General features: G+C 34.3%; 1 protein-coding gene across 1 annotated transcript; it reads left to right on the forward strand.

Annotated features, from left to right (window-relative positions):
- The first annotated feature begins 369 nt into the window (after window positions 1–369).
- LOC141608901 (sugar transport protein 8-like) lies at window positions 370–13,192 on the forward strand. The gene is made up of 10 exons (XM_074428230.1): window positions 370–664; window positions 3,608–3,646; window positions 5,122–5,205; window positions 6,112–6,195; window positions 6,829–6,924; window positions 7,879–7,950; window positions 10,565–10,676; window positions 10,765–11,084; window positions 12,121–12,633; window positions 12,763–13,192. Exons 2-10 carry the CDS (start codon window positions 3,611–3,613, stop codon window positions 13,165–13,167), a joined length of 1,722 nt encoding a protein of 573 aa, XP_074284331.1. The 5' UTR covers window positions 370–664; window positions 3,608–3,610; the 3' UTR covers window positions 13,168–13,192.
- Window positions 13,193–16,617: the final 3,425 nt, after the last annotated feature.

Consider the following 16,617-nt stretch of genomic DNA (forward strand, 5'->3'; position numbering starts at 1 on the left):
CCTTAACAAGATGGGTCTGCGTTAATAACTTAGATATCCATCGTCACCACCAGCTTAGCCAAGCAACCCACAACAATCAATCAATCAAATCTCTTTAGAAACACACATACATGGCACGAAACTGAGGAAAGTAGCTGCAAGTTTAACCTCTAAGCATTATAATTTGAAACAATGTACATTACTACAAAGGTCTGAGTACGTAAGGTAAGCATTAATGGGTATCATTTTCTCATACAACTACCAGTATTATGACTATAAAGCCTAAATAAGTGTATTTATTACTTCACTTTGCATCAATGGGGACCAGTTTCGCATCTATATAGCAGAAATACAACATCTCCCAACCTATCATCCTCATACCTCACAAAATGTACCAATAATTAATCACTCTCTGGAGTCTTAACTTTCCCTATATAACTATCCTCATCAACGACATTAGTACTCTCGGATGTATAACTATCCCCCAAAAAAAATGTCATTACTTGAATTCATTACACAAATAAAATCCCCAAAATACTAGGATACCTACCAATCAACACTTTCAATTCTTTCAAATAAAATAGAGAGGAGAGAGAAATTTCGTACAAGCATTCAGGTGGTCGGCGGTGGTGGTCGAAGTGTCGTCGTCTTCGTCTGGGCTTGGGAAGATGCAAGATTGATAATTGTATGATTGTGTTTGTGTGTGAGTTGGTTTTTTTTTTTTTGTTTAAAGTTAATATGCCTTGCTTCCCATCCTAAATACATGCCAAAAAAATACAAGAAATTCTGTCTCTCATGAAAAAAATTGCCGCGTTTAAGTTGAGACCATGGTGAGTCTCAATATTTCAAAGACACAAAAATTTTGGAGAGACGGTCTCTCAATAATATTATTGAGGGAACCAAAAATGTCTTAGTCTAAGTGGTTAAGACGGAGGTAAGGTTCCAGGTTCGAATCCCCCCTCCCCTTTATTGTAATGTGACTAAGTGCGCGCTTCGATTGACAAAAAAAAAAATAACATTATTGAGGGACCTCTCACATGATGGGAGTGAGGGGCCCATTAAATTTCTTTTTTCCCTATTATATCTCTCACTAAATTAATAAGAGACTGTCTTTCATAAGACCTACTCTTAATATATCTAACCCATGAATAACCATGAATCACATACAAACTCTAGTATTCAATGAACCAACAATACAGGACGAAGATGAATAACAAACTTTAAAAGTTTCCTGGGTAATTTTCCAATTCGAAAGAATTGAACGCTGACTCGCTGAGTATCATATATATATATGGCCAAGAACTATCATCTACGACATTAATACTCGAATGTATAACTATCCCCAAAAAAAACGCAGACTTTATATTGTGCCATTATGAAACCGTTTCGTTGCATTGTTGACAAAGGGTTAAGGCGTAGTTGGAGAAAGGGGAAGCCGAGGTCCGCCGGAGTAAGGTTGAACGAGGTGGGTTGTCAGAAGGGGAAGGAGAGGGAGATGAAAAAAATTGATTGGGGGACACAAATTCTTGTTTGTGACGGCACATATCCGTCACTCTTGAGTGACGGATACCATTTTACCTCACAAAGTACCCACTTTTTCTCTCTCTGCAACACTATTCATGTGGTCCCCTTTCTCCACTAACCCATTTTGTTACCATTTTAACTCACAAAATATCCGCCACAAATGGTAACCCGTCACAAGGGAGACCAATTGATTGGGGGAAGGAAAAAATGAAAAGGGTATAATTGTAAAAAGCGTATGTGAAAAAAGTAAAATGCGTATGTGAAAAAGCAGACCCCTTTATTAATTAACCCCTTTATTAATCTCACCTACTACTAAGAGAATTTTTTTTTCCCTAAAAAAAGCATCTAGCTAAATAAGGTAACAAATATTTTTTTTTCATTACATTATTATCTTTTCAATTAATATAATTAAACTCTAATCTTTTAATTAAAATTCATATTTATGACTTTCATTAAAATCCATAATTTATTATTCAATCATTTCCATTTCCATAAGTATTATTCTTTATCAGTTACACTTTAAAATTATGCAAACATACTTCGTATGCAGTCTTTAACATAAATGTAGTCATCATTTACATCTTAAAATTACGCAAATTTGTTTCTTATATTATCATTAAACAGTTACACTCTAAATATGGTGTATATAATTTAAAGGACGTAACAATTCTAATGTATTTTTTTAATTAAAAAAAAATATATTAATCTACTTATTCGTAAATCGCTTTTTTAAGTACGTGGTATACTGTTTTTACCTTTTTTTTATAAGGTTTATATGCGGTTTAATTAGATTACATTTTTACATCACTTAATTGCAATTTAATGTCATGATTTAGTTTCATGAAATGATATAGCATTATAGAGTTAATTTTTATAGTAAGGTAATATAAAAATGGTTTAAGACAAAAATAAATATCTTTCATTTTTTATCTCTTACTAAGATTATATTAGTATATTATATCATTAAATGTACAATTAATTTATGCAATTAATTTAATGAGAATGTCTCTTTATAAAACAAAACTAAAAAGTATCGTGCTGTAGCACGGGAATCTACACTAGTTATTATTATGAGATTGAGAGGCAAATATATTAGTCGTTTTTGGTCTCCAAAATGAAAAAAACATTGAAAAAAATATAATGGGTGATAAAATTGAAATAAAGAACAAGTGTGATCTTGAAAATGGAGTGAGAGAATTGAGCATTTCATACTATGGTTTAATTAGTTGAATGGGTAACGTGTTGCCAGCAGTTTCGTGATACGGCGGCCGCACTACATTGACGTTCGTATGTCTCCCTTTTTCGGGGGTGTGCTAAGTGCGGTCTTGTGGTAACTAGAAATTCAGTAAGGAATGGCTCAGTAAGCCACCAATTTTATTCTTCAGTGCCATCATTTTGTAATTAGTTTGAAACGAACACCAGTGTATTAATTTGTTTCGTAAATTAACACCCGAACGAAATTTTTTTTCCCCTCATTTCATGTCAAGTTAAATTAATTGATAGTCTTGCAACTTTCTTACTAGCTACCATATTGATGAAGAGTTTGAAAGTGCATATATTTAAAACAAATCGATAACCAGCAAGAAACGCGGATGTAGTAGCAAGTGAAGGCCTTACTTCTACTTAAAAATAAGCCATGGATGGATAGATGTTCTTGTACTTTTAGCCACAGAGCTCAATTATCCGGCTACTACTTTTTTCACTAGAATCTCAATTTTTCTATGCTAAAATAATTACAAAAGGTCATTTATATAACTTACCGTCTCTACCTTTATAGTTATTGAAATAGTGCTAATAGTACAGAGTACTTCCTAGTATTAATTGTCATTACCATTGGCATTCTCACATACATATGATAGTCTTATACAATTCTTTTGCCATTGCGTAGGATATCATGATATATGCCATTACGTACCCATCCACTGGTCTTATTGTTGTTATCCATGATTTATGCTCATATATACAATAAGTTACTCGTTTAATATTTCTTTCTATATGATTAGAAACTTTTTTCTAAAGTCAACTAATTAAGTAATGTGTAGCTTATGTGCTAAATTTGGAGTAGTCTTACGTTTGAAATTAATTTTTTTTCTTTGTGCCAAAGGACATGAAGAATCAAGACAGACGTGAAACTACGGAACAGGTACAAAATAATTTATATAACTTCATTATGTTTTTTTTGGTACAAATGTTACTACTTCTGTCTTCATTATGTAGTGTGTGCTTTATTAAATTGCCTTTTATTGTAAGAGAATATTAGTTTGTTTCTTTAAAGAGGGTATGATTGAAATGTGTTAATTAGTGGCCCAATTGCTTGTTACACTAACTACATGCAAACACCAACGTGATTATTCCTAGTGTTGGTTCAATTGTAATACCTACTAAATTGAACACACTAAATTTGAATACTCTGATATTAGTTAGATTCCTTTAATTCTAAGTTTGAAAGGTTTGGGGTATTGTATGTTATATTCGTTAAGGAAAATGAAAGGGCGTCACCGGGTGACACTCAATTTGGGCGTCATCCTCTCACATTGGATAAGTGAGGACCCCTTCAATTGAGAATGGTTGTGAGAGGATGACACCCAATTTGGACGTCACCCGGTAGCGCCCTATCACTATCCGTTTCGTTAATGATTGTGTTAAAAAGTTAGTAGTAGACACTATTAATGGCCTAAGGTAATCTAAAAGATGAGCTTTCAGAAATTAAATGGAGGCAACTTCAAGCATAACCTATATTGTTTGGTTTTGGCATAAAGACCAAAGAAAGAGGAGAGGAGGGGTCAGTTACTAAATGACAAGTGATACAAATTGAGTGTGAATGATCAAATTGTTCATCAATAAGTTTATTCTTAAAATAGAAAGGCCAACAATTGATTGAGACACCCAAAAATGTAAAAGAACAACAATTGATTGAGTGTGAATGATCAAATGACGGCATAATGATCGACGACCAAGTTGTTCATTCACTAGTTAAGAACAACTATATTTATAGGGACAAAATAGGTGAAAGTGGATCTTTACAAGTGTACGACCATAAATAAGTGTCCACTCCGCGCTCCCTAACTGATATTATAATGTCGTATCGTTACTAAACTTTGCATAAATCCCGACTACACTTAAACGACCAATAATTTACACTTAAATCACCAACAAATACTGAATTCGAACTTGGGTTATTTGGTTTCCAAGTTAGGATACATATCAACTGCAATACAAATGATGCTTAAAAAAGATGCTTATATATTATTTGAAGGATGATTTTTGGTTATTGTCATCCTGGGAAGAGGGCGCGCTCCTTTAAAATTTGTTTTCATCAATGTCATAATAAAATTATAATTTAACGTTAGACATATGATATGTGATTTTGCGAATTGCTTAATTTCATAAATGGTCACGTTCTAAGTTTTAGCTAGGACGGTGTACTTAAAAAGATAGTCACATCAATTATTTATCATAATGCTAGTAATAAGGGAGGTGAATTTCTAATTTAGTGTATCAAGATAATACAAAGTTTATCTACCACATTAAAATAAATTTTCATGTTTTGACAAATAAAGATTTTACTTTGAGAATGTGAATTATTACACTGATCCATTAATGAATTTAATCGTGCAGGTATCTACCGTAGACATGCCACGTAGCACTTCTACTACGTACTTCACACCGCCCGAGAGTCTTTCTCCTCCCCAGTTTGAGGAGGTAAGAAAATCAGTTAATGATAAATTTGTTTGGTGTGGGTTTAGATAATTTGGTTTGTTTAGCTAGTTGACATATATTTATTTTATTTCATTAAATAAAATAGTCGAGTTAAGAGCAATTGTAATCATAGGGACAAAATATTTCAAAGTGGATCTTCGCAAGTGTACGACCATATGAGTTCCAAAAATAAGTAGGTGTCTAATAAATTATTTAGTACAGTAGTTGTTCAGTGGCATAATGATCGACGACCAAGTTGTTCATTCACCAGTTAAGAACAACTATATTTATAGGGACAAAATAGGTGAAAGTGGATCTTTACAAGTGTACGACCATAAATAAGTGTCCACTCCGCACTCCCTAACTCATATTATAATGTGGTATCATTACTAAACTTTGCATAAATCCCGACTACACTTAAACGACCAACAATTTACACTTAAATCACCAACAAATACTGAATTCGAACTTGGGTTATTTGGTTTCCAAGTTAGGATACATGTCAACTGCAATACAAATGATGCTTAAAAAGATGCTTATATATTATTTAAGGGATGATTTTTGGTTCTTGTCATCCTGGGAAGAGAGCGCGCTCCTTTATTTGATTTCATCAATGTCATAATAAAATTATAATTTAACGTTAGACATATGATATGTGATTTTGCGAATTGCTTAATTTCATAAATCGTCACGTTCTAAGTTTTAGCTAGGACGATGTATTTAAAAAGATAGTCACATCAATTATTCATCATAATGCTAGTAATAAGGGAGGTGACTTTCTAATTTAGTGTATCAAGATTATACAAAGTTTATCTACCACATTAAAATAAATTTTCATGTTTTGATACATAAAGATTTTACTTTAAGAATGTATATTACACTGATCCATTAATGAATTTAATCGTGCAGGTATCTACCGTAGACATACCACGTAGCACTCCTACTACGTACTCCACACCACCCGAGAGTCTTTCTCCTCCCCAGTTTGAGGAGGTAAGAAACTCAGTTAATGATAAATTACTGTTTGGTGTGGGTTTGAATAATTTGGTTTATTTAGTAGATATTGGTCCTTTTTGCTAGTTGGCATATATCTATTCTAATTTGGTTGAATAAAATAGTCTAGATAAGAACAATTGTATTTATAGGGATGAAATTTGTCAAAGTGGATCTTTACAAGTGTACACCATACGAGTTCCAAAAATAAGTAGCTGCCTATTAAATTGCTTAGTAGTTGTTGATTGGCATAATGATCGACTACCAAGTTGCTCATTGACTAGTTAAGAACAATTGTATTCATAGGGATGAAATATGTCAAAGTGAATCTTTATAAGGGTACGACTATACGAGCTCCAAAAATACCTAGCTCGTTTGTTATGCGACTCAACAACTACCTAATAAATAAGTAGCTGCTTAATAAATCTCTTATTCTTTTAGTATAAGTGAGATTAAGAACGTGTATAGTCAATGAACAATATTGAAAATAGGCTAACTGCACGTGCTGAATATATGTTCACATACATAACAATTTTGTCTCCACGGTTAAAAAATTAGCTAAATAGGCCTATATTACTATATGTTTTCTAATTTCAGCGTATTCAAGAAACTTGTTTGCATGAATATTCACAGGAGAATTTTGAGCTATATCAACCTCCAGTTTCAAGCTTCACTTCTGAAATCAATGAGATGCCTGAAGAGTCTCCTATAGATCAAGAATTTGCTCATGTATATTTCTCAACCAATTTTTTATTATTTTTCCCAAACCAAAGATTTCGCAAAGACAATCACTATTAGAATGAAAGTTGCGATTAGAAACAAATTTTAGTCAACCAACTTTTCAATGTGATTTCTAATCTACTTTGCTAGCTATGTAAGAAATTTTTGGATACACCGGGTGTATTATGTCATCGTACACCCTACCCAATGAGAATATTAGAATTGAATAAATTCTCCATAAATAATAGAATATAATCTTAATAAAATAAAACCAAGGCATCTCAGTGGTAGGGTGTACGAGATTGTTGTACACCCGGTGGACCATATAACTTTTGATGTAAGCTATTTGCTAGCTTGAGGGACCGAGTAACAAAGGTCACGACGTAAGTTCATTTGTGTAGTAGTTCAAACGTATACTAACCTATATATAAGTTAAAATCTTTAACTTTGTGATCAGAAGATTGGTTTAATAAAAATTCTTCTATTAGGATTCTTTTCCAAATTAGTTTGAAAAGAGCATTTAAGTTATCTTTTTCTTTTTCAGGCTTTGGGTAGGCTTACCTCTAAGAGTTTTTTTTTTCTTTTTTTTTTTTTTTTTTTTTTTTTTTTTTTTTTTTTTTTTTTTCTTTTTTTTTTTTTGAGGTGATACCTCTAAGAGTTAAGCATACTTATAATAAAGAATAGATTAGAACTTGGGTAAGTAGTGAAAGTGAGGAACTAATGTTTAGGTCATGTTCTTTTGGACTTAATTTCAGCGCAGTTCAAATTAACTCGGCGCAATTGATCTTGATAAAATCGTTTTACAAGTTTTTTCAATAGTACCATAGTAGTAATTGAATGAAAATTCGTGGTTATATAGTTATTTAAGTACAGATTAAGAAAAACACATTTTACAAAATATTTCATATGAATATCTAACATTTTTCGATCATGCTATTAATTTTGAGGTTATTATTTGTGAAGGTGCGAGATTTGACACGTCCACATAGTGATCCATCTACATATGGAGGGCATCTGTTTGAGCTACTTCGGCAAGTAAGAATCAATAAATTATACATGTTCTATTATGGTTAATTAAATTTGGTTATTTGAGATAAAGGTATATTTAGCTGGGCTTATTTATACGAAATTGATTGTAGGTTGGATGTTTAGTTACTTCATCCTTAGTTATATTCCTAAGGTTACCAATCTGATTGAGAAAGTTCTAGATTTTGTCCTAGTATATTTCTTAGCCAATTTTAATTATGTTGTTGTAGTTATTAGTATTTAGGTTTTCCTCACGTGTGACATTAAGGCAATATTCAATGTCGCAGTTTGGAGAATAGTGAGCTAAGTTTGACGTGGTTTCATTACGATAGCGTTGAGGTTAAGTTTTTACCATGGACAGAAACATCGTTAGACTTATTTTTCACATGATATGTTTGACATGGCCTGGTCAAGGACAATGTAGTCAGAAGGTTTTAAGGTATGAACGTGAGTGTGTGTATTTCAATACCATCGTAAAGGAGATGGCAATGGCTTGCGAAGTGGAGAATAGTGAGCTAAGTTTGACGGGGTTTCATTCTGATAGCGTTGAGGTTAAGTTTTTACCATGGACAGAAACATCGTTAGACTTATTTTTCACATGATATGTTTGACATGGCCTGGTCAAGGACAATGTAGTCAGAAGGTTTTAAGGTATGAACGTGAGTGTGTGTATTTCAATACCATCGTAAAGGAGATGGCAATGGCTTGCGAAGTGGAGAATAGTGAGCTAAGTTTGACGTGGTTTCATTCTGATAGCGTTGAGGTTAAGTTTTTACCATGGACATGGACATCGTTAGACTTTTATTTTTTCACATGATATGTTTGACATGGCCAGAAGGTTTTAAGGTATGAACGTGAGTGCGTGTATTACAATACCATCGCAAAGGAGATGGCAATGGCCTGATGGGTGATTACCAAGATTAACGATGGTCTTAGCCAAGGGTATATTGCGTAAACTTGAGTGTTGTTTGTATGATTTTAGTGATGAGTGATTCACTCTACTCTTTTTGTTTCGTAGATTGTTGAAGTTCCATATTTTAAATTGTAGGTTTGAGAAACTTAATAAAGGGGTGATGCTTTGTGTTTATATTTGGTTGAGGAAATCATTAGTATGTTGATGTGGTAACAAAAATTATCAACAGTAGTAATTAGTCATTTTACATGTGGTATGTTCTCTAGTAGGGAGTATTGAATAAGAGTTTTATGATACGCAAAGGTGGATCAGAAAGGGTCAAATGTAATAAGTTGTGGAGTACTCTAAGTTGTGAGATCCAAGGATGTTTGTGGAAAAAAGTTACGAAATTCTGCAAGTTGTTTTGTGAAGCCTTGAACTTGCTATGTCAATTCGTACTAATAAAGATGTTTATTTTAATCTATCAAATTACTCACACATGTCCTTCATTCTAATATACGTAATAGGCTTACGTAGAATGTCCTTTCATGTTAGATTGTGTGTGTTTGTAATCACCCATGGTATCAAGTATCAACTACTTCAAGCTGTTGTTGGACTTGAAAAATCTTGATTTTGACGGTTAAGGGACAGAGTTTAATATTTAAGCTAAAATCTTCCAATTCACAAAATTCAGGGAGAAAGAAATAAAGCGCAAACAGTGAAAATTAGTCGGTAATTTAGAATTGTGGCAGTACAACGACAAGTCTATGAAGAACAAAAGGCGTTTAGCGAGATTTGAAGGCTGTTTATGTTTAGTGATTGTTTTTAATCGAGCTATTGGTTATAAACTTATAATAGCGAACTTACCTGAGATAGCAATTAACATTTTTGAGAATAATGCATTTTTTAGTTTATGACTAATTTGAACCATTAATTTTATTAATGGTTTTATCAAAACATGTGTACTTGAACTAAGTTCTTAAATTTCGTGTGAATAAAAGTTTCAATTTTCAGAAACTTGATTGTTCGCATGATATATATGTTTTGTATAATGTTATCATGACAACTAAGATCCTCAATAAATATTGATTGATTAAGGTATGGTGGCTGATGACTTGGCTTGTTGGACACGAAGGTAAATGGGAGTACCCTCTGTAAGGGACAAAAAGTCTACCAATTTAGCCAGAAATCTCAGTCCCGCGCTTTAATAAACAAATACTTTATGGATATACCATTTAGTTATTATCCACTTGATAAATATTAGATGGACCATAGTTTTATCAAATGAATCCCCAAATCTCCTTAATTTTCTTCTTGAGTAAAAATCCTCTCATACTTCGAATTCTTATTTAGATATGTTAGAGCCTTCTATTTAAGGGGTATTTGGTTGGGTATCTTAGAATGCGATGAAATGGATTTAGTTAATTCCATTGTTTGGTTGGAGTGATTTAGAATGGGGTTTGATACCCAAAGAATTTTAACTCTACCCCAACTCCTTAGAATCCCATACCCACCTTTCCCCTTGGATTCAAACTCCATCCCCGCCCTTCTATAAATTATGATGAACACCAAATAAGATTACGCAAGTATGAATCTAAAATCCTATATTATCACACTATCAAACTCCATTCCATTTCATTCCAACTTGTTAAACCAAATGACGGCTAATGAACTGATTCATCATATATATATACCGTTTTAAATTGTAATGAGTGATTTCTTATATTACAGGAGACTGTGGTAAATACAACCCATAGAACAAACAAGTCTTATCATCCATGTCTCTGCCTTCTACTTTGTTTCCTCGGAGGCTTTAGCATTGGTTATCTCAATGCCCTACCGGGTAAGAAACTGATAGCCTATACTGATAGTATATATTTGTTTTTTTTTTTTTTTTTTTTTCTCTCCATCATTCTTATGTTATTATCCAGGGCAAGTGGTTGGCTCGGACGGCTTCTTGATTAGAGTTGCACGACATCTCTGGAATCGGCGTCAACATGCAGATGTTAACAACTACTGCGACTTCTTTGACGCCCGACTCCAATTAGTCTTGTCATCCCAACATCTAACACAACTCGCAGCCGTTCTCATCACACCCTTCCTGTTCTCACGGTTTAGGACGATGCTGACTTTACATGGTGCTCTGATGTTGGTGATGATTGGGATAGGATTGCTAATATGGCTACCGAGCACTATGGTAGCCATAATAGCTTTCTTGATCTTAAATTTTGGCATTGGACTTGCTAGTCGGGTATGTATATTTCAAGCCTGTTCTTGATTGTTTCTTCTACTTCCTATACTAATCAACATGAATATTATAAAATAGATAATTTATGATGTATGTCATATTATGGAATTTTTTGCTAAAATGGGCGATTTTGACTAATTATTTAACGAAATGGGTCGACCTTGAAATTAATTACCCAAAATGGGTCCACGTCATACCCGAACCTAGGTTTGTATTTAAGTCGTGGCGACCATACCCAAATTGCAACCAAACATAAATTTTGTTGTTTTGATAACTCAGCATGAAAACGCCATGGGGGCTGGCGACTTGCCCTAAAGTAGCCATGCACCTTGGCGACTTGAAATGTGGCAGAATTTGATAATTTGGTGAGTATGTCTCAGATTCAAGTAGCCATGGGGCTGGCTATTTGGCCTAAAGTAGCCATGCACCTTGGCTACTTGAAATGTGGCAGAATTTGATAATTTGGTGAGTATGTCTTCGAAGTAAGTCGCCAAGCGCCGTGGCGATTTGACCCTTGACCCTAGCTTCTTAAATTCCAAGCTTACGTGGACCCATTTTCGACAATTATTTTGGGAATCGACCTATTTCGTTAAATAATTAGTGAAAATCGGCCATTTTAGAAACAGATTCCATATTATGACTAGAGTATGAGTTTTTTTAACTCTAACAAATGTATCATGTAAATATGATCAAACATTCGAATATAATAAATTGAAAGTCACTTAGATTTTACTCTTTGTTGATTTTTTGCGAGAGTTGTAATCAAAGTAATTTTAACTAATGGTGTAATTAAAGCCGTAACTCGTAACAATTAACCCTCTAAAGAATGATTAAATGTAAAATTTAATCACATATTACATTTAGTTATATTTAAGGGGCTAATTGATATGGAGAAAATTTTAGGAGGTTGATTGCACCATTTGTTAAAGTTAAGAGTTTTATTTGCCAATTAACGATTTTCTTTCTCGTTAAGTATTGCACATAGCTTATTTTGAGTTGTTAATTTTTTGTTCACAAACGTTTTTTATATGATTAACAGGTCTTTCCACTCCTTCTTTCCCGACACTCACTCCAAAAATACTCAATCCTGTATGACCTAGGATCCTGGATTGGGGGGTCCTTGCCTGTTTTAGTGGTTTATTTGACTATTGATAAGCAAACTTGGGCTTGGAGGGTGGCATTTGGGAGCATAGGAGTTTTAATATGTGTGATTTTTGTCCTTTCCCTTTTCCTACCAAAAACTCCACAATCGACATCAAAATCAAAACCTGTTTCATTATCTGCCTTTTTAAAACGCTCAAGTATTCCCTCTATCATTATCACAACCTTTTCAGGTATGACAACTGTTTTTTCAGTAGTCGGGGTCATCCAATTTTATGGGCCTCTACTGTTCATTTCAGCAAACTTATTTTCCAGTTTACCATACATGCCCACCCTTCTCATATCTGTCATACAAGTAATATCCCGACTAATATCACTTGTAATTGTGAGGATGTTTCGGGCTCGAAAGGAATTCATTGTGGTTGCTGCATTGACCAAGATTATCGCAGAGGTATTCTATTTTTCAAGTCTTTCTCATTATTGAAATTCGTTATTTATTCTCTCAATTAGAAGTTACGAGTCTTTTTAAAGTAAGCAATGTTCTTATTTTTTTAATTGTGGTGAATTTTATGATTTGTAGGCTTTGATGACGGGTATCTTCGTTGAAACATCAACCCGTTTCACGTTTTTCAAGCACCCGATGAATATACTCATCCCAGGTTGTATATATGTTGCCGCGGATGCCTGTTTGACGGCCTCGTTTGGGTGGTTGGAGACGCCATTTTCAGAGGAATCGAAAGTCATAGGAGACGTCCTTTCCGCGGTGGTAGGTCTGTTGCAAAATACTCTGATGAGTTTCATCTCAACACTAGTACTTTGTCATTTTGGTGGAAAAGTCTTCTACATTTACTTAGTATTTGATTTTATTGTTGTCTGTTTTATTCTCGAACTAGTTCCCGAGACAACTAAGACTAATATTAATGAGGTTTGGAGTTCACATAGAGTCTGGCGAAGATTTGTGAAAAGCGCCACTGTTGTTGTTTAGAGAGTAGCTATGAGAAGTAGTTATGTAATAGAAATGTAAAACTTTTAATATTATAATTATCTAATTAACAAGGTTTAATTTCCAAGCGTTGGTTAATTTGTTAGTATTTTCTTGCGATTGGTACGTGGTTTGCTCTTGTCTTGTTACGGCTTAAAGCTGACTGATTGTTCTTGATCATGTTTACTGGTTTGTTATCTACGGACATTATTTGCAAGGGAGGTGACCGGACGATTGTTAGAAATAAATCCTTTGTTGTTCCATAGATGTCTAAGGTTTTCTTAACCATAATTTTCCAATATTTGTACTTGTGTATCTTTAGTGTGTCACTCATGTGGTCTGAACCATCTGGTAAGATGATGATGATGGCTATAATTTGAGTAAATGCTATCAGGTACATCTTTTTACTGTAGTATACTTTATTTACATATGCATTTTGGCTTGATGATTCCCTTAATATCAACCTAAATTTGATCGCTAATTGCTGTTTGTATTCGTGCTTCAAAGCACGAGTCCTATTCGTGCTTCTGAGCATGCGTCCTGTTCCTGCTATTTGTGTAAGTTCCAATTGTATTTTGGGTGGAATTTCCCTTACAAACTTGAGGCATAAGAGTTTGCGGATCGGGAATACCTAAAGTGTTTATTCAACTACAATGTGAATGGTTTACATTGACATGAGGCTTGTACTTCTTCGAAAACTGGACCTTCAATAAGAGGACGGATAGCACCAAAGACAGGTATCTTATCAGTTTGCAGTTGCACCATTTTTTTTCTTCTGCGGTTCTTGTTTCGGTTTCCTCCGTAATTAGAGGCATGGTCTTCCCCATATATAAATGAATTTAGGTGGAAATAAAACTGAGTTTCTCCATTCATGTCCAAAATTGCCCACAAAGATATATGAGAGGAAAAGTAGAGTGGGTGACTGGCTGCTAAAATTTGGAAAATAGGTAAACGTGAGACCTTTTACCTGTTACTTTGACCGTTCTATTTGGTTATCCGTCGTGGCCAACTTTTCAACTTTCTGACACCCGATACAGTAAGCTTCAATATCTTGAACTCTTATAAATGTATGAAAATCAAAAAATGCCATCTTCTCGGAATGTTACAGGCAGTTTAACATTTGGTTTGTTCTGCAACTTCATTCATGAACATCAATCAATCAATATCACAGATATGTGCAGGACTGTGGATTTCGAATTCAGGCTACCCAAGGTTCATAAAAAATAAAATGTATGTCCCCTTTTTTCGGGCCAACATCTGTAAAGAGCCTTATACAATAGGTGAATGTTGTTGCTTTACTTGAAACACAAATTCTAATTTCAGACAGACAACTGAATTCGTCTGATATTAAGATATATGTTCTTTGTTGCTTTGCTTTATATATGTTCTATGTTCCTTTCCCATATGCATTTTTTTTCATGGCACTTGTGGGTTTCCTTTGGTTGAGTTTGGTATAACTGCGTCTTTTCTCTGTTTCGTAACAGAAAGTTCAGGTGCGTACTGAATTTTCTTCAATGCTCTGAAATTTGACATCATCATTAATTCAAAAAATGTTTTGACAGCATAACCAAATGTTTTATTATAGTAGACCTAGAATGTGCATATAGGACGATATCACCCTTAACTTATGCTTTTTATTGGATTTCATTTGATTGCAATTTAATTTGCAATATGGCTTCTTACAGTTTAGAGACAGAAAAGATTGATTTGGCGATGAATGTGGTTGGGTGTGTGGGTGGCAAGTTTTCAGCTATTATTGTAAGACCGACTACATACCCTAGATGATGAAAAAAAATTAAACGGAGATATGACTTATATATTTCAGATAGGCGATGCAATAAAAAATTTGATCTGCATTGTAAAATAGACGGCCCTGCACCATATGATGTTCTTACTAACTTCAAGGACCGCTGGTTAAAGGCATCAAAACCGCATGGGATCAAGAAGTTGAAAATGTCGTACGATTATTCTTTATGAAGAATTGAGCGCTTGTCTGATATAATTCAGATAGACAAGTTTCTAGCTTTACTGAGGATGATCCTGAATCCTGCCATGTGCAGGTAGCTCTGAATTTCTTTTTTCTTTTTCTTGTATGTGTGTCATGCTTGTGAGCTGTGTCTAAGGAGAAGTGGAGAACTTAACTCTTTCCAACAGGTTTTTCGGTCGATCGATTCCAATTCTACGGTAGGATTTACGAAGAATCCAAAAGTATCAGCAGGGTGGGTGAAAATTTCTTACCAACTTCTCTTAGATACTTACTTTTGCTTCTTTTTGCCTTTAAGTGAAATGCCTTTTATGCTACTTATAGTTGATTAAATAAATTTGCAGAATTTGGTTTGTTGGAAAATTGTGCTGATCGATATGAACATACATGCAGCATATGTCAATCTGCTCAGCACTACATTTATATTAAGAATCAGTATTTCATAGGTTCTTCATACAATTGGGGTGCCAACAGAGACTTAGGTTAGAGGTTGTCGTAAAAAAAGCTTACAAAACTGTTTGGTGTGGTTGCTACTTGCTATGTTCTGAACAGTTTCTGCCTATTTACTTTCTTAGAGGTTTAAGATTAAAGGGACCATCTGTACTCGTATCTCAGAATCTCTAATGGTCTTCTTATAATCCTATCGTGATGCGGTGTGATCTAAAATCTTAGGCACATCTGCAGCACACTTTAAGTTTTGCTTCTCTCTGGATATGTAAACTGTTACATGTATATATTGGGTATTCATCGATTATTTCCCTTTTGTATATGTTTTTACTATGAGTAGACCTTTCCGAAACAGCTTGACTGCTGGCCTTATACTGATGTATAGTAGTTGTTGTATGAGTTACAAAGGACGAATCTGAGCTAAAGGTTTGAACCCGCCAATCAATTTATTACTATTTCTTGTATAATAAATAAGCTCCTTTTACTGATGTATATTGTTAAGAGTACAGGAGCTGAAAAGATCAGAGCTCATGAGAGAGATTTGCTGCATATATTCTTATCGGAAGAATTGACGGGAATAATCCCACCTTTGTGACATCTTCCAAGAATAATCCTACCTTTCAATAATCCGAAAATAGACCCATCTCTTAACCTTATCTTCTTTAAACAATCCCACCATAAGAATGACTTGGTATAGCAGGTAATGTGAATGTCTTAAAATTGTTGTTTTGTTTTGGTTACTTTACTAATATACATCCAACATCCATCATCCATCATCCATCACCCTATCTATTTCCCTCGTCAATCACCTAAAACACCATTAAATATCACCAATTATTAACCTATATTAAATCCATCAACCTCCATCATCCATGGCCTGATCTTGCATTCCTGCAACCATCAGTGGCTCGCCTCCACTTCTCCTCCGTGAATGCCAACGCAGCAGCTGCTTCTCCTCCGCCACAACTGCTGCCAAGCCACGACAAATTGACGAACAACGCATCACACCTCTACCATCGAGC

The sequence above is a fragment of the Silene latifolia genome, chromosome 10 (genome assembly GCF_048544455.1).
Source record: "Silene latifolia isolate original U9 population chromosome 10, ASM4854445v1, whole genome shotgun sequence".
Taxonomy (NCBI): Eukaryota; Viridiplantae; Streptophyta; class Magnoliopsida; order Caryophyllales; family Caryophyllaceae; genus Silene; species Silene latifolia.

Coding starts and splice junctions, on each gene's coding strand:
- LOC141608901 (XM_074428230.1), top strand. CDS start 3,611: ATGAAGAATCAAGACAGACGTGAAACTACGGAACAG. Junction 3,647..5,121: donor GACGTGAAACTACGGAACAG/GTACAAAATAAT, acceptor TTAATCGTGCAG/GTATCTACCGTAGACATGCC. Junction 7,951..10,564: donor TGTTTGAGCTACTTCGGCAA/GTAAGAATCAAT, acceptor CTTATATTACAG/GAGACTGTGGTAAATACAAC.